Raw genomic sequence first — 20,976 nt, forward strand, 5'->3', positions numbered from 1 at the left:
TGTGTGTGTGTGTGTGTGTGTGTGTGTGTACACAGATATAAGCACAGATATAAGCACAGACAAGCAGATAAATAGATGGTCAGATGGATAGAGAAGTAAGGGAAGAGTTAAATGCTCAGTAGGTAAGGAGGGGGAAAGTCGTGTCGAGCGTGCACGTGCGCCCAAAACTGCAGGACACTCCCACACTTGACTGTCGGTCTCCCCCCTTATTCCTCCTGGTGTCAAGGCGCTTCACACATTCATGGCAGTGAGCCACTCAGTGGACGCACGTATGCAGTTGTTTGAAGCCTCTTGATTATGAAGAGAACTATTGAGAATAGTCGGATATATATCCTCAGAGCCGGAGACTTATAGAGGGTCGCTGCCAAGTGTTTGGTGAACGATATCATGCGGGTACCGTACTTTTCTGATTTGCAACATTGTGGCAAGAGATGAAGAATAACCATCCGTCCTTTTTACCAGTAAGTTTTTTTTAATCTATATTTTTTTCCTCAATCTGGTTTCTTACGAATAGGTTTTCCACGACAACTGTATAATACTATCATTAGAGGCTTTCAAAAAGGCTGTATGCAACCTCCATTTAAATGTATACATTTAAATAAGTGGCGCTAATTAAGCGCCCTAATGTGCAACAGCGCTGGTCAGCAGTCAGCCTGCGACCACGCCGGGAAAAGCATTACGCGTCGATGGTCGCTGAGTGATAACTGCCAGTCTTGCGTCAGTGTTTTTTAAATAGTAGGCTACACATCTTGGGTGTCATAATTAGACCAGACTGTTTACTCAAGTCCCAGCTCCCGTTTCACCGAGGTGTTCTATAATGTTGGCTCACGCTCTCCAGGGAATCTGAAAGTTATGCATATAGGATGACAACCGTCCTCGTGTCCTACTGCATGGAATGCCTTCACTAACATAACCGCCATGGCAGATTTAATATCTTACTACATGCTTATTCAATGTGTAGCCTATGCAAGAAAGCTAGGCTGCTTCAATGTCAATTATTTGATGTTACTATACCCAACTTGATGGTCTTCTGTACCACAGCAATGTGAAATAACTGGAAATTGAGTAGTTGGTCAAACAAAGATCTGTGATTGCTAAGCATTGACATTAGGCTATATGCTTCATTATCACAATAATATAACCCCTTCATAATGATTATGTAGACAAGTGAGTGGAAAAGTCTACAGTGTGCTCATGTGTGGCTGCTAATATGTGTATGTTTTCCCCTTTCAGTTAGCTCTTCCACAACCGCCAGAGAACGTACGTCCCCCTCAAGATGGCGCACCTTTTCCTCGCTAGCACGATCCCTGTGTCGGGCGAGGACCCGCACACCTCCAAAGGCGCCCCAAAACCCCCCAAGAGCTCCATGAAAACGCCTACCCTGTCCACGGCGTCCGTGGACTCGAAGACGACGACGACGACGACGACTGCGACGGCCACGCCGTCCAAAAAGGACACCAGGAAGGTCATCGTGACCACCGTGCCGCTCATCAACGAGCTCCAGCTGACAGCCGCCACGGGGGGCGCCGAGATGTCGTGCTACCGCTGCACGATCCCCTTCGGCGTCGTGGTGCTCATCGCCGGCGTGGTGGTGACGGCGGTGGCGTACGCCTTCAACTCGCACGGCTCCACCATCTCGGTGCTGGGCCTGGTGCTGCTGTCAGCCGGGCTGGGCCTGCTGGGCTCCAGCGCCGTGTGCTGGAGGCTGAGGAGGAGGAAGAAGAGCAGGGACAAGCGGCGGGAGAGCACGACCGCACTCATGTTCAACCACGACGCCCTCCTGGCCTAGCCCTAACCCTAACTTGGACGACTTTCAGGGCCAGTTAAAGGGTCGGGTGTGGATCCTGGAGACCACCCCAATCCCCCCAATCATAATTCAATGTCCCTTTTTGGTGACCTTTGAAACAGGACCCCCAGCAGTTTGAATCGTTTCGGGATAGGTTGAAGAAGGAACTGTAACATTGCGGTGAATGTAACCGAATAAACAGACTGAAGACTGAAGGCGATCACGACACTAAATGGAGCCCTCACAGCTCACTGTCACTCCTATATAAACTGTAAGAAGTTATAAGGACATGGACCAAGCTATTTGTACTTTAGTTGACAGGCAGGGATGTGTGATGGACACAAGGATTATAATAGCAGAAAGACTCAAAACAATGGATGATTGCGGAAGGAATAAACAACAGCTGAAGATGAACATTTTATACATTATAAGTCAAGAATCCAACCTAGAGAGCCCAAAAGAGTAACTAATACTTCATTAATTAAAATACCTAATGTCCCCTTTTATTTCAGGGCTTGTGTTATGATAATCCTTAGGACATATTTCATTATACATTATGTATCTAGCTTGTCATCCTTGTTGGCCTAATTTAGATTACAAAGTTGTGTATTATGATCCAGGATTAAAGACCCAAATAATAACTGAACTGAACAACAATACATACAAAAAACGTTCTAGATATTTGGCTGTACTACTGTATTTCTGGGAAATGGACAATGAATGTCTTGATCTTTTCATTCTTCCTGAAATGCTTATGATTGAGACAGAGTTCTTGAGGGAGTCCTTCATTTTAGTGCATAATTGGCAAACCCTTTTGAACAAGAAGGAACACTCATCCTCGTTGAAAGGTTTGGAAAGGTCAGGAGTTGGGGCATTCCCAGCCAACCGAAATTCTAGTGCTCGTATCCTTGACAACTGTAGTGTTTAAACACTGCGACATGGCTGAGGGTAAGATGCATTAACAAGAAATTCCTGCCAGCGTTTCTGTGACTCAGTGCTGCTAAATGGTAGATTTGTCTACTTATCTTTAATAGGTACTTTATTATTGTGTAGCTGTGTAGCTATTTTTCCTAAACTCTCTGAGACAAAGGACATTTCAGTCCCTGCTGATCTGAAGTCTGACATGCATGTGTATGATTGTAACTCTAGTGCACTATGTTCAATGGTGATAACCAACAAATAAACATATTCCATGCTGTATACACCATATGCAAACCTTAGTGACAAGAATAACCTACAGCCTATCACTATCTTAATCTTGGTAGAAATTAAATGTCAATCGAAATTTACAATTATACCCTCTCACGAGGGCATAAACCATCTAATTTCCATAGCGTTATTCATTGCAGGTCCCTGTACATCTTTTTGTGACATATCCGTTCTAATAAACCCATGATACTTTAAGTGCCCGTGATTGAGGGTGAATTTAATACTGATGTGGCCGTTGATACCTTCTTTCTAAAACCAGTTTCAAGATTATCGGAAAGACACAGCGGAAAGTTGCTCACTTGGGGTGTGTTTGTGTTCGGTGTTGCCTAGCGATCCATCATGACAGTGGGCCAACTAATACATTAGCCCCCTCGGTTGCTAATGTTTTAGCCACCAGGCTAACTCGTGCTAACTTTATCTCCCCTGGAATGGAGCATCCTAAGAATGTCACACAGAAAGAGAGAGAGTGACACAGTGAGAGAAGGACAGACAAACTAGGTTGAGACGGGTTGGGAGACGGGAGAAGAGAGACAAGAAGAGATGTCTGGAGGAGTGAGGAGAGAGTAGGAGTGAGGGAACCAAACATTATCAACGAGTGGGTGGAAGAGGTCAGAAGAGATCAAAAAGGGTGGAGATATGTGAAGACAGAAAAACAACGAGGACGAGAAAAGGAACACAACGTATTTGTGCCGGTTGCATCACCAGGTCACTTGCTCTCACCCAGAGCTTGAGGCAGACCAGAGGCTAAAATAGACACGGGACTACGGGGCATAACCACACAGACAACACAGACGGCAACCAGTAGCAACCGCCCTCTCATGGTATTATTATCATCGTCATCCACAACCGCCGTTCGAAGGCTTGAGTGCACACGGTAGTTTAGTGAAGCTCCAGTGAAGTCTTCGTCTAAAGTCGTCTTGTAATTGGATTTAATCTTGAGGGAGGTTGTTTTCCATGTTTTTCCTTGGTTTGTTCATGCTATAATGTAGCCCATGTCAGGTTGTGCTTTGATCGCTTTACATTTTCAAGGAGGGGGATGATTTGGAAATGCAATTATCCATAATTGAATGTATTCGACTTTAAGGACCCTAAGTCTGCACTGCAAATAATGCTGATCACAAATAATTCCACTATTGCAACAGAAGTGGTTTATGATCTGCTTATGATATCTTACATGTATACACATAATCACCTGTACAGCTTTTTTATAAAGAAGCGGTTTATGAAACATTTTATATCTGGAAATGGTGATGATGTCATTGTCCATCTGTGACTGTGGGAGGAGGAAGGGGTCAGGGGTGGAGGGCAGGGAGGGGTTCATTTGAAGGGAGGGGTGTAAGGGTTAAGTGTTATGGCGAGCTGAGGGGAAAGGGTTCGGAATGGAAGTCCCCGTTCCACACAAAACCCTCTTTTTCCTGGCACAGAGAAACCTGCTTGTGTCCGATCCTGGAGCCCGGAGGTGTAGCACAGTGGCATTTTGGTCACCTTCTCTCCCTCCTTTAGATCATTTTGTCTCCTGTGTGACCTCCGCCAACCATACCCCACCCTCCTCCTTCCACCTCCTCCCTTCCCCTTTCTCACACACCCTGACAAAAAAAATCTGTTTCGGAAAGGACTCGACACGCAATGTACCAGGGAGATGTGGGAACTGGGAGATGGGACTGTAACAGAGAGCCTGACCTCAGTGGGACTGTTACAGAGAGCCTGACCTCAGTGGGAGGTGGGGCTGTTACAGAGAGCCTGACCTCAGTGGGAGCTGGGGCTGTTACAGAGAGCCTGACCTCAGTGGGAGCTGGGGCTGTTACAGAGAGCCTGACCTCAGTGGGAGCTGGGACTGTTACAGAGAGCCTGACCTCAGTGGGAGCTGGGACTGTTACAGAGAGCCTGACCTCAGTGGGAGCTGGGACTGTTACAGGGAGCCTGACCTCAGTGGGAGCTGGGACTGTTACAGGGAGCCTGACCTCAGTGGGAGCTGGGGCTGTTACAGAGAGCCTGACCTCAGTGGGAGCTGGGACTGTTACAGAGAGCCTGACCTCAGTGGGAGCTGGGACTGTTACAGAGAGCCTGACCTCAGTGGGAGCTGGGACTGTTACAGGGAGCCTGACCTCAGTGGGAGGTTTTGGTGGGAAGGTGGGGGAAGCTGGAGGTCTGTCTGTGACTCCACATCCTTTACCAAAAACTCTGACCAGTTCCCCGAGGTCCCCCCAGAAGCCTCCAGTCAGCACGGCCACCGTTTCTGTTCCTGGTGGCTCACAAAGAATATGCCATGGTTCAGTGTTGGGAATAGCCTTTTGTTGGATTCATCGTTTGTTTGAGTATTATATAATAATCCTGAAAGTGGACCCTGCAGATATTCAGAGGCTGCTAATTGCTTCCTGGGCCTTATTCACCTAGCGGGCCTCCGCATTCAGCTCCCCTATCCAGCCTGCTTAGAGCCAAGATGGGCCCCTTGCCATTAAAGTGCTGTTCTTTTGTTTTGTGATGACGGGATAGGAAGGCTGATTATGATAGCTTTGTTAGAAGTAACTGAGGGCCCAGTCATCCAGCAGTTAAAATCCAAGGTTGGTTTAAAAAAAAAAAAAAGTATATATATTGAACTCCTATTAATTTGGAGGATTTTTACATATCAAAGACACATGAAATGGAACATTCAATTTATGTTGTTTGTGGAAGCGACTATTCAATGGGCTGAGGTTCAAACCTTCTTTTTAATTTAACTGGGAAACAGTAAGTGGTGACGAGCCCGGATTTTTTACAACAGCTAAACTTGAATCAAATTCTCGTTCAAAACATGAGGCTCTATAAAACATCTGAAAACGATTTCCCCCGACACATTTCAAATATACGCGTTCCCTCTAAGATCTTGGAGTAAAATGAAGCACATGGCTTGATGTTCGACAAGAAAGAGAAGGAATCAAAGAGGTTCCAATAAGATCTGATAGATTTTTTTTTTTTTTTACAGAAACAGAAAACGAAAAAACGGCTTCTACTGTGAATGACTCATAAAAAACATATTGTGCACACGTCTCCCTCCACATGCATCTGGGCTGCAGCGCACAAACACTGCTGGCTCCGATGTGTCTACAGGGGGACAGATCTTCTGATAAGCGACTGGCGAGGCCCCTCCTGTGTGCTTTTGGCCCCCACACACTACCTTCTCATCTGGTACCCACCTAGCAGCTACTGTGCCGGCGCTAACAACAATGGCAGCGGGGCACAGCTAGTCCCACTTGAGCAGGCGAGGCACTTCCTCTCCATGGCTATGACAAAGCTTTCTCTTTCTTTGTTGACATACTTTTTCCTTTTTCTTTTTTGCATTGTGCATCACTCTTTCATTTTGTTCATGTGTGGATTGATTTAAAAGGTGGCTGATCGGCCAACATTTTTTAAGTGTGCTCACTATGATGTAGGTCCTCTGGTTGGGGCTACGGGCGATAGGGTGGGGCGGGCACAGCGCAAAGTTTGGCCGAATGAAGGAAGTTCACATTGTGTTCAGACAGAATGGCCGCCACAGTAAAACAGGGGCAGTGCCATTGGAGCTGAGGATCAGTCATAGTGATAAGAGCGTTCTGCCATCCGTTAGAGTTGACCGGCGTGTTCTCATAGCCTTGACAATCAAACTAGCTCCGTGGAGGCCTAAACATACAGCCAGGCGCCAGCTTCATTTTGGAGGTAAAATACAAAGTACTTTCACAACAAAAGTAGGTGGCCTTCCCGAGCAATAAGGCAGCGGTTCTCTGATTGTTTCCTCCAGGTGCCACCAGTCTACGTAGGAAAGTCTCTTAATAAAATAAACCCTCATGTCCGAGTTTGCAACCTTTTTGTCTTCGGGCTTCACGCATAAGCTAGTACTGCTCTCCTTCACCGTTTACGATAAGCTTTTTCATTCTTTATTTTTAGAAATATCTGCTGTCTTTCAGGCTTAAGCTCTAGACTTTCTGTCTCCCCTCTCCTTAATAATTGCCTGAAAAGCTTAAACAGATGGAAGAGAAGTGTGTTGTTTGACTCTGTAAGGAATTCACTTTACTCGTGATAGGAGGGCCTTCATATATATATATATATATACATACACAAACAATATGGCCACACATACGTGAAACATTTGAATGAATAGGTTATAACAATCATAGATGTAAAAGTCAGGTGTGGTCATTTGAACGGTGTTGGGTTCAATCCCCAAGCTTTGCTTGTCGGGATCCTTGAACCAAATGCCTAACCCTTCCCCTGGTTGTTAATGATGTGTATCGAAATGAACTCCAAGGCTGAAATGAGTTTCTAAATTATAAACAGTACAAAGCAGTACATACAAAGCCTTCCGGGGAAGTCCCAGGGACTCAAACCAGAGCAGTTTGGCTGGTCGGACTGCATATAATGACATGTGAGCCACGGAACCATTGGCAGGTCATTTCAGCTTGTTTGGGTCCTCTCACTCCTAGCTGGGACATCCGCCTTGAGGTATTTGTGAAGACTGCTATTTTTACACCACTCCGCCTGGTCCTCACTCATCAGTCTGCGGTCGAGGATAGTACAGAGGTGCCTCGCACTGGTATATCCTGATTCTGTTGTTTCACTGTCATTTGTTCTGAGTGCCTGGTCATTCTCTTTTCATTTGGATCGCATTTCATCGGGACAAAGAGAGGGGTTAAGTGGATTACAGACTGGAGCGCAGAGTTACATGGTTCCTGTTTTTCAGCAGCATCTCATTTGTTAATGTTTTTGCCTTCCACCACAGGATTCTCAACCACAACAAAAAAACTACTTTTACAACGCGACCAGTAATTTGAGTTGGATCTGCAATAATGTGTTTGAGATTGATCATGCCCAAACAGAATACCACCAAGACTGATTAGAGATCCGATAAAACAGGGCAAGATACAATCAAATACACTGAGATCATACAACACAAAATAACATGAGATAAGATCAAATTAAATGCCACAATACCCACATTATGCATTACATTCATGAATGAAGCCTGCTAAATATCTATCTTTTTAGAGGTAACTTTCGTAAACATGACCCCATAATGACCATTGCTATGATCCATTTATGGATGCGTCAGTGTGTGGCTAATACCTACGGCCCCCCTAGAGTGTCAGCACTCGGATTGGGATTATAATCACAGGTGTCGCCCCTATTAGACTAAACAGGATGGATTAGAATGGATTCAATTATGAGATGGAAAATAGCAACTCTGTTTGTATATCCTATTTTATAGTTGTTACTACAATGTGACATCATCACACCAAATGAACCCATCCAGACTTGAATGGATTCACTGAATTGAATGGATGGATTCGCTGAATGGAGTGGAATGGATTCACTGAATCCATTCAAGGTTCTGGATCAGGGATTCGTAATTAAAAGTATTCCTAAGTAGGTTTAGATGTTGATCATACTAGAGACGAGGGTATTAGGTGGAATGTTTAAATACTAGTTATGATTTGGTAATTTATCAGGCGCGTGCATACAAAGTGACTTATACTTTATTTAGATAGGCAAGTGTTAGGCAACGTGCTCAATGATGACTACAGGCACTGTGGCCATTAACCATCTAACCAAGAACCTTGTGGCTGTGAGTCAAACAGCCTGCTACCCACTCCACTATCTGACCCCTAGTGACAGAAATAGCCATGTCAATGAGTTTGATGGCCAGGGCAAGTGTTAGCCAAAAAGCAGCTTAGATCTTTTTTTTTGTGACCTTTGGCGGAAGATTTCCATTTTATAATCTCTGGTTATCGTCATGAGGGCTTTAGAAATGGCTGCCTTCTGTGGCTGTTCCCTGCAGTCTTTAGCCTTTGTAAACACAATGAAAACAGCGCACAAACATATGTCGTACACATTGTCGTACACATATCAATTTGTACCCAAAAAAAGAGGCAGATGTACCATACGTTTCATAAGAACAGATGCAAAAAGACAACAGCACACACACACACACACACACACACACACACACACACACACACACACACACACACACACACACACACACACACACACACACACACACACACACACACACACACACACACACACACACACACACTAGGATCAATGGCTCGCTGGAAAGGCTTTAGTCAGACATAGATCAAGGATCTACTCCTCCTATTGTGCCAAGACGCGCGACATATGGCCTCAATGGAGAAACGCGGCTCCCTTCCTGTCGTTAATTAAATCCATGTGGTGGATGACAAAAAGCGCATCACCAATACACTGTTCAAGGGAGGGCCACGGCAACTAAACAACAACAACTAAACAACAAGGTCAAACCCCGGTCGGGTGGAGGAAGAAAGTGGGAAATGCACATTTAGAGATAAGACAAGCTGTGTTATCTGACTGTACATGCTTTTAATCTAATTTAATTTCAAATCTAAAACTAATCACCTACTGTGACATAATATTACGGTTATTTAATACAAATTACATGATTCCCCAAATCCTGAAAGTGACGCTGGTGGCAAGCTGATAGGCCTGTATGACGTGTATGTGTGTGTGTGGTGTGTGTGTGTGTGTGTGTGACTTGTGTGTCTGTATGGTTGTGTGTGTGTGTGTGTGTATGTGTGTGTGTCCGAATGTGTGTCTGTGTGTGATGGCGCACAGATTTATGAATTCACATCCTCCATTTTGCTGTGCATAATTTTGCCTACTCCAACCTGCCACTCGATGTTCAGTTGGTAAAATTAAAATGGAAGCTTAAGTTATTAAACTGAGCAGCTTTGGTCATTGGCTGCAGAAATTCAAGGTTGGAGGAGCAGTGCGGATTAACATCCTTTGAGCACAAAGCCTTCATATCCATCCCAGCCTGCTGTCTCTCTCTGTCTCTCACCGTCTCTCTCTCTCTCGCTACTGGCTGTCACTCACTGATGCTCTTTGCTGATCCTCTCATTTCATTTCTCTGTGATGCCATTCCCTGTTTGCCTCCCTCTCCCCCTCTCTCTCTCTCCCACGCTCCGCTCGACCCAGCTGTCTTTGCCTTGTCCACTGTAACTGACATCATCACCGGACAGTCATCATCTGCTCCTACTCTGATTCCCCACGCGGCCTCAAACCTCCATCACTACAACCCTGCACCCTCTCTCTCTTGCTCCCTCTCACTCTACCTCCCTCCCCATCTCCCTCTCTGTGGTCTTCCTTCCTCTCTGCCATCGCCTGACCCCCTCCCCCACGGCTCTTGATCCAGCAGGTTAGCAGCATCCCCCCCCCCTTTCCGTCCCCACCCCACCCCACCTTCACCTCCGGCGGCGGGCCGAGAGATATGCGTCGGCGCCATGGGTTTCATGGAGTTCTACCTGGAGATCGACCCCGTCACCCTGAACCTCATCATTCTGGTGGCCAGCTACGTCATCCTCCTGCTGGTCTTCCTCATCTCCTGCATCCTGTACGACTGCCGGGGCAAGGACCCCTCCAAGGAGTACGCGCCCGATGACACGCCGGCACCGGCCGCCGCCTCCGCCGCCTGCTCCGCCTCCTCCGCCGGCCCCCCCGGGTCGGCCACGGGGGCCTCAGGGACCCACTCCGGCCAGTCGCCCATTCGACTGGTGGTGATGCAGAACTCGCCAACCTCCACCCGATACGAGCCCACCGAGATGGTGCCCGGGCACGCCGAACACCCCACGCCGGACCTCCACCGGGAGCGGGAGAGGGAGCGGGAGAGGGAGCGGGAGCGGGAGAGGGAGAGGGAGAGGGAGAAGAGGAGTACCCTTGTCTGAGGGTTCAGTGAGGGAGAAGGAGGCTGAGGTGGAGGAGACGTCTGGGTTATTTTGGTGGCACTTGCTGCTCCTGTCACTCTGTACAGTATTGTTTTTATAGACCTGTACATATTTGTATATATTTTGAACAACAACAAAAAAATAACGATTTATGGAATACTTCCTGTGAACGCTGACGCCCAAGTTGCAGAGGTGAGCATGGGGAACAAACTTCAAAATATGTTTAATTTTTTTGTTCCACACTACAGACACTGTATACACTTATGAACATTGGTTTCTCGTTTACGCTGTAATTTTAAGGTCATTGGGTCAAGGTCACTGTTCGTTATATCAGGGTAAAGCCAGCTTGAACATTGTGCATCAGGAGGTTATTACACATCATCATAGAGATATTGGCAAATTAATCTCCTTGTGTCAAAAGAATTTCACTGGATTTAGGATGCTTGTAAATGGGCACAACTAAAATGTCGATAGGCCGGTTGACATGTAAATAGTGCAACACACGCATACACATTCAGGTATACTGACACATGCAACATTTAGACTAAACAACATACTTATCACAGTGTTGTGTAACATATGCTTACAAAATATGGCTTTGGGCGGGGATAACGGCTTTCACATCTGGAAAGCTGTTGTAAGTTACAGCGGGTTGAAGATATACACGTCTCCTTGTAAGACCAATTTAGCCGTTGTGTACATCTTACATGCAGATTACACCATAGACTGCCAACTGGCACATATTCCCCCTGCCCTGTAATCGACATATGGAACACATGGAGTACTAGTTATTCCAAGGGCGGCTCTTCTAATCACGCACGTATGAAAAACAATGATTGTCTGCAATTATGGCTTTCCCCATAGCTCAGGAGATTCAGTTGTTAACCATGCATAAATAACCCACTGGAGTGCCATGCTAAAGGTCGCAAATCAGCTGCTATGACGATGGTCATGATTCTTGCTTATAGAATAATGTGGGGGGGGGAGACGTCAAACAGAGGACACCAAAACGGGGTCAGGGTAGGCTAGTGATGTTTGACACCAAGCAAAAATGCTCTTGGTTCAAACTCCAATCTACCTGTAGGGCATCCATGACCAAGTTGCCCTAAACCCGTACCACTCGTTAAAAAATGAAAACTTTGTGATCCCTGTGATTAAGGGCTCCACATATACATTTTGACTGACTTTGAATGGGGTTTGCTCCCATTTCACCGCGCCTTGCACCTTGATTCTCTGTTTGCAATGTCTCTGTGAAGTCTTTGGAGATCAGATCAGCCACAACACCACTCACACAGGAAATAATGAATGGATGGACTGACGTATAGCGTGCTTGTCGTGGGAACGTCACTCGGCTCTTTGACGTCAGAGATCGCATGACTCACGCATCTCCGTCCATCAACAGATGTTTACGTGCAAACAGACTTATGGCAGTACAGTCTGAACAGCAATGGAGTCATGTGTCCTATCCCTCCTGTCTAAGGTGCCCTTAGCTAAGTGCTTTGTCCAGCTAAGTGGCTCTGCATGACCATCTGGATCGCCACGTTTTTCTAGCGCAGCATCAAATGCTTAGCATAGCACTTAGTGTAGCATTCGACCTTAGCTTTGCACACCTCTAGTCTGTGAATGAACAGCATTCATTCAGAATGATGGGGGAGATAGTTGGACATACAGGCATTCACTCAATGGATATGCATATATCATTCATACCTCAGTCGTTATGATCGTAAAATCGTTCTAAATGGTTTCTGTGTCCAGAAAAACTCTTGCTTGGATCCATAATAACAATGATTCTTCTGGCCCCATTTTGCAGGGAAACAGGATAACTCTGGGATGAAAAAAAAGACAAACAGTAAAGTACATCCCGCACCACCTTCTGGCTCAAGTTACCAGAACCTTCCCGCCTGTCTTCCTCAGCATGAGGCAGCCCTGGTCACATCGGACCTGGCTCAGACAACACCAGAACAGACGTATTCTATTCAGATCAAGTGATGTACGGCGAAGTACTGTTGAAACAAAACATTTCAACCGTAAACGCACTCTCCAGTCAAACAAGTCGGAACGATCCCTCCAAAGACTCAAGGAGACAGGATTTGCGACAGCTTCTTAGACATAATTGGAACTGCTACATTTGAGATGAACGTGTATAAATGGACGGAAGAGGCAACGCAACCCCATAGCCTTTCTTTTGCCAACTCTCACTTACCTTTATTTCTTCTGGCTTTTATGATTCTGTGTTTGTTTTTACTTATTCAAATGTTTTAAATGTTTTCCGAACTTTGGTGTCCTACAATTGGATGAGTGCCAGCTATTATTTTATATATACTGTATACATATTATATATTAGTAATATATTAGACAATCTAACAATATATCAATGATTAAATACGTTTATAATAATATTGGCTGAAAAGAGATTGGGAAATAAATTCCCCATTTCATCTCTTCTTGATGCAATTATACATGATGAAACATCGACAACGACAATGTTGTACAACATGTTCTAAATTTCCTTTATAATAACTATTTATTTGTTGTACTTCCTCCAGTCACCTCCGGAAGGATGTTTATGTCACTCCTGGAATCGAATACATGCTCTAAGGAATGGTGGCAAGTAAACGTATCTATCCCCTGTCTTAGATAATTCCGTACAATGTTGAATTAAAAATGAAAAAGAACCACCCAAGCTCCATGTTTAAGTAATAAACAGCGCCTGCATCGATGTCAGCCATGGCCTGCTCCCAGGAGACCTTCCAGGCCGTCATCAGGGCCCCGGCAGCTGATTGGCCCTGACACGGTCCAGGGAGATGAAACAACACCAGGGCCTTTAGCGTGTGCTCGTGCAGCAACAGATTCAGCAACGCCAAATCCGCTTAGATAAATAAAACCCGCTAAAAAAAACGACAACCAAAAAAACGAATGGGCCGGGCGGCTCAGTCAGTAGCCGTCATGCCAGCCAACTCAAGAGACCAATGGTAGGGGCTTGCACGTATTACGCAGATATTCTCCCTGCCATATATCATGTTTGTGGGATTACAGCACTGCGTATTATCAGTTTTTTTGGTGGTGTGTGTGTCCCTTTGCTGGAGAGGGGTGGGGGGTTATATAAACTCCACCAGGTTGTTGACAGACTGGCATTTGTGCTCGCTGCTTATCACCAATGCCACGTACGCACCTGACACCGAAGACTCGAGTGAGAACTTTGAGGCGCCATGGAGGCCAACATGGTGGCTGAGCGGCTGGGATGTCAGACATTCCACCGAGGAAGATCCATGGCCTTGCATAGCTCAGTAGGTAAGGCATGGCAATAACAATGCCAATGTAAGGGCCCGCTTTCAGACCTCGTCTGAGCTAAAAATATACCCATTGGTGGACGTGTGTGGAGCTTTACTTGAAAGCAGCAGCTGAACAAAAAATCTGTATCCCACCACTAGGTTATAGCCTAGATTTTGGGCTCCTAAATGGAATCATACGTTTACAGACATTAGGTGGTTGAAGAGTATTTGAGAAGGTATAAGATAAACTCACCCGCCACTTCGTACAGCTGGGGTGCACTGACCTCACTCCCTCTCCAGCCCTAAGTCTGCGCCCTGATTTTACCGCCTTGGATCTCCACCACAGCCTCATTTATTTAAAAGCGGAAATCCCTGCTTAATGATCCAATGCAATAGTACCATTCTATTGACTCTTTGTATCAGAAAAATATTAAATACATTTGAACAGCAAGATTATTGCAGAGAAAAAATTATCCAACGCAAGGATAATTTGCCAACACGGTTTCAGAGACTTCAAAAAGTTTTGTGGCCAAGGTATCAATTGCATTCTATGCTATTCATATCACCAGCAATCTTGATATAAAATCTTCTTACACATGTGTAGTATAAAGTCGGCATGTATAAGATTGAGTCCACAGTTAGGGTACCCGTCCTTTTTCAGGGTGCTCCCCCTTTGTTGTGCATCCGCTCCCAGCGCTTCCAGTTGAAAATATCGAAACTTTTCCGAAAACCCTTGGTGTGGTCACAGCCGCTCCTTCTCTGGCAACCAATCATATTCAGATGGGGGCAGGACTCGTCACTCTCATAAACAATACAATTGACGAAAAACGGGTTGTTGCTGTGTCCGTCTATCCGGAACTTTGTATAGATATTTACAAGAAACCACTTCGCAAGGGTCTATCACACAACGGCGGTTTGTGATATTTTGTCATTGAAAAAATTGCAGCGTGTTTTTCCCTCTCACCGAACAAGAGTTTCATAACAACCCCCTGCCTGCTATTTCTCGCCAGAAAAGCTCGCTATGTCGACCCGGGTCCTAGAGCTTAGATCGAGCCCAGAAAATCAAGCCCAACCCGACCCGAGCCTGTGCACATTCTGTCCGAGCCCGGCCAGGCCCGACATATTAACTGTGATTATGAGCCCAAGCCCGATTTCAACCCGACATTGTTTTGGGCTGTTATCTGACTTCCTCAAATACAAGTCGGAGTTGCTTGTAACTGCGCTGTTTATTCAAAATGGAATTGATTGCAAAAAGATCTGAATGAAGAAACGTGAAAAATGATGAACACAGATAATGAACGAGAATGAACTATTTGCACAGAACAGCAGGCCCGTTGTGATGCATCCCATAATTTTTTGTGTGTAACTTTGTACACATATACTTAGGCCTACTGTGCTAAAGGATAGGCCTATAATATTTCTGTTTATGGCATAGATTTCTCCTCAGATTAGGCCAATAAAGCAATGATTAAAAAAACAAAAAACAAAACACAAACGCTCGATCAAAGGCCCGGCCCGAGTCAAGGATAGTGGTGGGAAATATCGGCCCAATCTTGGGCAGAGAATCTAACGCCTCGTTTCCACATGCGTATGTTTTTCGTATGCGTCCTTCCGTAAATTTACATAAGGGGTCACTAGTGTTTTACGTACGGACATGTATTTATTTACGGACAGCCAAAAAGATGGGGGAACGTATGATAATGGCCGTTTTTAGGAGACCGGTACTTTGGAACATGAGGATCGACACATACAGAGATAAAAACAAAACCAACCAGGCTTGGAAAGAGATCGGCGAGGAGTTTGGCCTGCCAGGTACTTACATGTTTTGTGAAAAACATAAAAACTTTCATACGGTATCTCCGTAAAACGACACCGAAAGTTAACATTTTTTAACGTATATTACGGACATACCGGACAGAAATTTTACGGAGGGGAGGAGTCTCGGAGGAAAAACAGACATTACGGAGAATCACATAGGAATGAATGGACTTTCGGTCGGCGACGGTTGGATCGCATACGAGAATGTACGTATGTGGAAACGAGGCGTTAACTCTACCGGGGTAGGTGGGAGACTTTCAGAATTAAATAAATTCAATAGAGTGGCGAAGACATGTCCCGTCCGGTAGACCCCATGGGACCTATGAGATCGTATATGAATGGGTTTCAATCGAAAGAAAGTAATTATTTTCTGGTCCCAGTCTTTATATGCCCCGGATTACACATATTTTGTTTGTGAATTTAAATTTAAATTGTTCATGTCAAGAGTTTGACCGTTCATTGTACAATTGTTCAGCTAAAGGCTGTAGAGAAAACACAATGAAAAAACTAAATGTATCGTATGTGCGACTGGCGTGCACAAGACCGACAATCTCCCCATCTGCATAACTTTTCACCTCTTTCGATGCTTTTATCCTCCCCTTGGAAAAAAGCGGTGAAGTGGAGCAGAGAGATCACCATGTCTTTCCCGGAGTTCCAAGTGCGGGTGGTGACGTATATCATTCGCGTCGAGAGCAGTGAAGGGCGGTAGTTCACAAAGCAGCCTCACGCAAAACCTAACATTATGACATTTCTTCGCGAAAATCTTTAGTTTTCTTTGGATGAAAAATTATCATTTAAATCCAGTGTCCACTCGGATGTGCAACTCTTTTACGCAAACTAGCTGCGTGTCGTGAGTGGGAGGGGTTTTGGGAGTGTCAATAGTACGATTATTGTAAACAAATAAAAATAATGGGATATTGGCTGCATGGCCACCAGTTTATTTTTGTAGAATAAATTATTTATAGGATACAATTTTTTTTGCATTTGATAAATGTTGATAAATTGATAAATGTATCCCTTGATAAATGTATCCCTAATAATTAGTTGTTTGTGGTGGGAAATTATTCGGTAAAGTGTTTGGAGAACGGTTTGGACTGATCATTGTTTAAGTCAGATAAAATAACATATTTATACAGATCATTATCGTTAGCATGGCAGAAGGGGGCGCTATGGGCTTGTGGTCTTTAGCCTGCAGTAAATTAGTAAAAAAAAAGCCTCATCATTTTACTCGGTTTGTGATTTAATGTATATGTATCCCGGCCGCTCAGGCCCACTATTAAAATAGGAGATATATATATATATATAAAATTAAATCGACTTCTTAAAACAGGGTTTATAGATAGTGTCCATCCCTCAGAGAAAACTTCTGAGATTTGTTTGGCTGAATCTGAAACCGGTGGATTAACTGCATATCCAAAATTGACTCCCTTTTAGTGCCGTCAGGAAAATGTTATATAACACCAATACCAACTAATGGAAAACTATGTAAATGGCATTTTAAAGGGCGAAAAGGATAACATGATTGACTGTCACTACACAGGGAGTTTGAACCACACACGCACGCACACACGCACACACGCACTCACACAAACACACTAAGATTTTTTCCTATCAAAGAAATCCGACTCCGAATCACATGCTAACTGAATTGACATAAATGTTTTTGTTACACTCAGCAAGTTGAACGGAAACCTCCATTGCATTCAGAAGTACGACGCCAGCAATTTTGACCATTGTCGCCCCTTCAAACGATGCAGCCACAACAAACTTGCCCATTATGACATTTCAGATTATGAGATTATGAAAACTAAAGGAAAAATATCATCATATTATATTATCATATTATCGAAAGGTCAAACGATGCAAACAGTATCCGTGGAATACTGTGTTTTTATAGCCTATTTGACCATATCTTTGCTGGAAACAAATAAGGTAAGGTTGAAGACTTACCTGATGTCATAACATCTAGAGCTAGAATTACTCAGTTTTCTTCTTTGTAAGATTAAGAGATTAATAATAATCATGAACTGTAAAATCTAGTTTAGCTGGTTCACATAGCTCCCTATCTCACTAATTAATGAATGCAACCTTCAGAGTTAGTTGTTCAATTTGTATATTATTATATACTTGAGTGGCGTGCTACAGGCCACAGCACTCGACGCATATTTAGCCTGATAGCTGTCATTATTTTGCTTTGGCGCAGCTGTGTAAAAATACAAAAAGTCAGGACTGCTATCTACTGGACAAAAATGGAACAGCATATCCCTTTTCAAGCACTTTCAACCAACCCCCGAGATATAACCTTCATATGTATCCACTGTAGGCTATAACCCACACATAGATATAAACTAATGCCCACTAAGGGCATTTTTCTAATTATTATGACATTATTACATATGTAGGGGAAAAATGGCCGGCACACAGACTGAATTTTCCCAGTTTTATTTTTTTTTTTCATATTTTGATGAACTCATGATAAAACACAATCGAGGACAATGAAAAATATGAGAAACACAGAATCAAACAGAACAGGCCTTCTCAAACCTCGGACTAGACACTGAAGGATGCCTGAGAAAACGTAACATCTGGTCACAATCACAGAACTCATCTGAGAAAAAAAATGAAAGAAAGAAAATAAGAAGTAGGCCTAAGTGTTTTACGTTGGGTGAATACATTCCTCTGGGCCATGAACAGCCATGACACTATAGCCTACATAAAAGTAGCGTCGACACTAAAGCGCAACAATCCTTTTTCAAAAGAAAAAAGACTAACTTGCAAAAGCAGTTACAACAACAAGCACAAATAAACAGATATGCCTTGGGTTTCAGGTCCAGACCAAAACAGCAAAACTTCGGCTGTGAAAATCGTATGGAGTATAAAGGAGAAAGAATAATCAGGTTCTGGTATTTTGAACTTAGCAGGACAACGATTAGAAAGAATTTGGGATTTAACCTTCCACTTTCTGTCAAGTCATGTCGAGTCACGCGAAAAAATACAAGCCTGTTTTAAGGGCTTGAAAAGCCCAGGCTTGGCATATCGGTAATAATATAGCTCTCTGAGGAATATAATATATAAATATATTGATACAGAAATATATATCGATTTATATAGCCGTTGCCAAAATACACAGGAAATATATAAACAGACTGTACAAAACGAAACAATATTATCTCTGTATAAACATTATAACCTTTAATATCATTATATCCTCTATTTTGTATTTATAGATTTTTTGGTCTGTAATAAAGAGCATTGAAGTGATTAGCTACTCCAGAGTACAAGACATCAATAGTCAACTAAACCAACTGTGTACATCAGAAATACATTAATCTCTCTGACGCCACCAGGGGGCAACCTCATCTGTGTGGAAATTGGACATGACAAGCAGGCAGAAACCCAAGAGAAGCATCTATTGCACCAAAGAAAAGGAAATTGACATTGAACCAAATAAAACACACCATGGCAGCTTATTACAGGTTGCTAATCTTATCTGTCAACGCCGGGATAAATAAATCCATATCTAGAATGTACAGGAGAACCAACCATTACTTGATTATGGTACTTCGATTCTTGGTACTTTTTTTTTTAATCCGATGAAACAGCGGCGCATCAAAATAAAGACTTGCTCGATGTCTTTTCATTCAATAAAACCTTTGATATATTTGGGGAATGAACAGAAACACATGCGATTGTGGGACAGTTGTTGGTGAATCAGCATTTTTAGTCGGCAAAGGAATGTAGCCAACGTTACAAAAAGTTATTGCTTTTAAAGGATAAAAACATACAGTACATTGTTTCCGAACCACCTAACTTTTGCCTTTTCATACATTCATGTTATTACCATAGCAACTGAAGAATGCATGACTAACAGTGGTCACATCATTGACACACCTCTTTCAACATGTATCCATCAGGTCTGGCATTAATAGAGACAAAATCATCTCTGCTCATGTTATCAAGTAGAACCACACCCTAACTAAACCAACAGGATAACCAAGCAATAAAAACTAACCTTGAACAATAAAAACTGCTTAATAAGCGTGCATGAATTTATTTCCCCATGTGTTTCTGGGAGCCATTAGTGGCCCCGCTTAGCTTTGTGGTTAACTATGTTAGGAGTAAGATCAACACAAGAGCAGGATTTAAAGGTGTGAAAGTGTTGATGACGTAACATGCGGTTTCATCACAAAATACAGCAGAAAAATCTAACTATTTTTTGGAATTTAGAAGAGGGTAGGTCAATATACTTCAACATCAACAAGTTGTCGTGGCGTTGAGGGAAACGCTCTACAATAGCATACGTATGAGAAGAAGAAACAAAAAAAACCTTGTGTTCGATGACTTTACAATCATACAGCAGAGAGCTGTATGATTGTAAAAAAAACAAAGGGGGGAAAACTTCACATTCACCAAAATTGAGCCTGACGCAAGGACCACAAACACAACACCTATATTATAAATTGACCAAATTTAGTATAGGACATACCCTTCACCCAGGTTCATATTGTGGCCCTTGGATGCCATCTTTAGGACAACGGTAGGCAGACGTCCAACTGTTGTGTGTGTGTATCAAAGTGTATCAAATATTTGTATTGTTCCAAAATAACAATAATTAGAAATCCACCAGGAGTCCATTGCCCTTGGTTTATCTTTCCACTACCCTGTTTACAACGTCTGTTACCGTGGCAACAAGCACTACAAGAAACTTAGCCAGGTGAGACAGACACATATTCAATGACCACTCGACCACTGTAGGAAAATCACTGAAAGACATTTTGTTTTCAGGAGAAAAAAATGAATGATACAGATAAACGAAAGTTACAACACAGTCTGTGAAATTCATTGCTAACAAGTGTCAACAGGAATAAAAATGATTATGCGATTGTTGTTATCACCGATTTTTCTTTTTCGTTCAGAGAGCGGATGATGCTGAGTGGTGTAACCATGGCGCTGGACGGGGCCGGGGGGATGCAGCTGTGAATCAACTATTGTCCTCCTCACACCTCCGGGGGCAGGGGCAGTTGAAGGTGAGTGGGCGGGGCGGGGTTAATGAGTGGCAGTGTGGTAATCCCGGAGTCGCTATGGTTACCATACAAGAGTCTGCGAGGAGAGTTCAGAAGAAGCGGGTGGTGTGTGTGTGTGTGTGCGTGTGTGTTTGTGATTGTGATGATTGGCTTAC

General features: G+C 43.7%; 2 protein-coding genes across 2 annotated transcripts; both read left to right on the forward strand.

Moving 5' to 3' along the window:
* The first annotated feature begins 242 nt into the window (after window positions 1–242).
* On the forward strand, window positions 243–3,185 carry LOC130371887 (transmembrane protein 100-like). The gene is made up of 2 exons (XM_056577755.1): window positions 243–461; window positions 1,234–3,185. The coding sequence occupies exon 2, from the start codon at window positions 1,277–1,279 to the stop codon at window positions 1,787–1,789; it is 513 nt and encodes a 170-aa protein (XP_056433730.1). The 5' UTR covers window positions 243–461; window positions 1,234–1,276; the 3' UTR covers window positions 1,790–3,185.
* A 7,081-nt stretch (window positions 3,186–10,266) lies between these two features.
* LOC130371824 (small integral membrane protein 36-like) lies at window positions 10,267–20,777 on the forward strand. The gene is made up of 3 exons (XM_056577691.1): window positions 10,267–10,436; window positions 10,512–10,643; window positions 20,714–20,777. Exons 1-3 carry the CDS (start codon window positions 10,267–10,269, stop codon window positions 20,775–20,777), a joined length of 366 nt encoding a protein of 121 aa, XP_056433666.1.
* Window positions 20,778–20,976: the final 199 nt, after the last annotated feature.

This window comes from Gadus chalcogrammus, chromosome 18, assembly GCF_026213295.1.
Source record: "Gadus chalcogrammus isolate NIFS_2021 chromosome 18, NIFS_Gcha_1.0, whole genome shotgun sequence".
Taxonomy (NCBI): Eukaryota; Metazoa; Chordata; class Actinopteri; order Gadiformes; family Gadidae; genus Gadus; species Gadus chalcogrammus.

Coding starts and splice junctions, on each gene's coding strand:
- LOC130371887 (XM_056577755.1), top strand. CDS start 1,277: ATGGCGCACCTTTTCCTCGCTAGCACGATCCCTGTGTCGGGCGAGGAC.
- LOC130371824 (XM_056577691.1), top strand. CDS start 10,267: ATGGGTTTCATGGAGTTCTACCTGGAGATCGACCCCGTCACCCTGAAC. Junction 10,437..10,511: donor CCCGATGACACGCCGGCACC/GGCCGCCGCCTC, acceptor CTCAGGGACCCA/CTCCGGCCAGTCGCCCATTC. Junction 10,644..20,713: donor CACCGGGAGCGGGAGAGGGA/GCGGGAGAGGGA, acceptor TTTTTCGTTCAG/AGAGCGGATGATGCTGAGTG.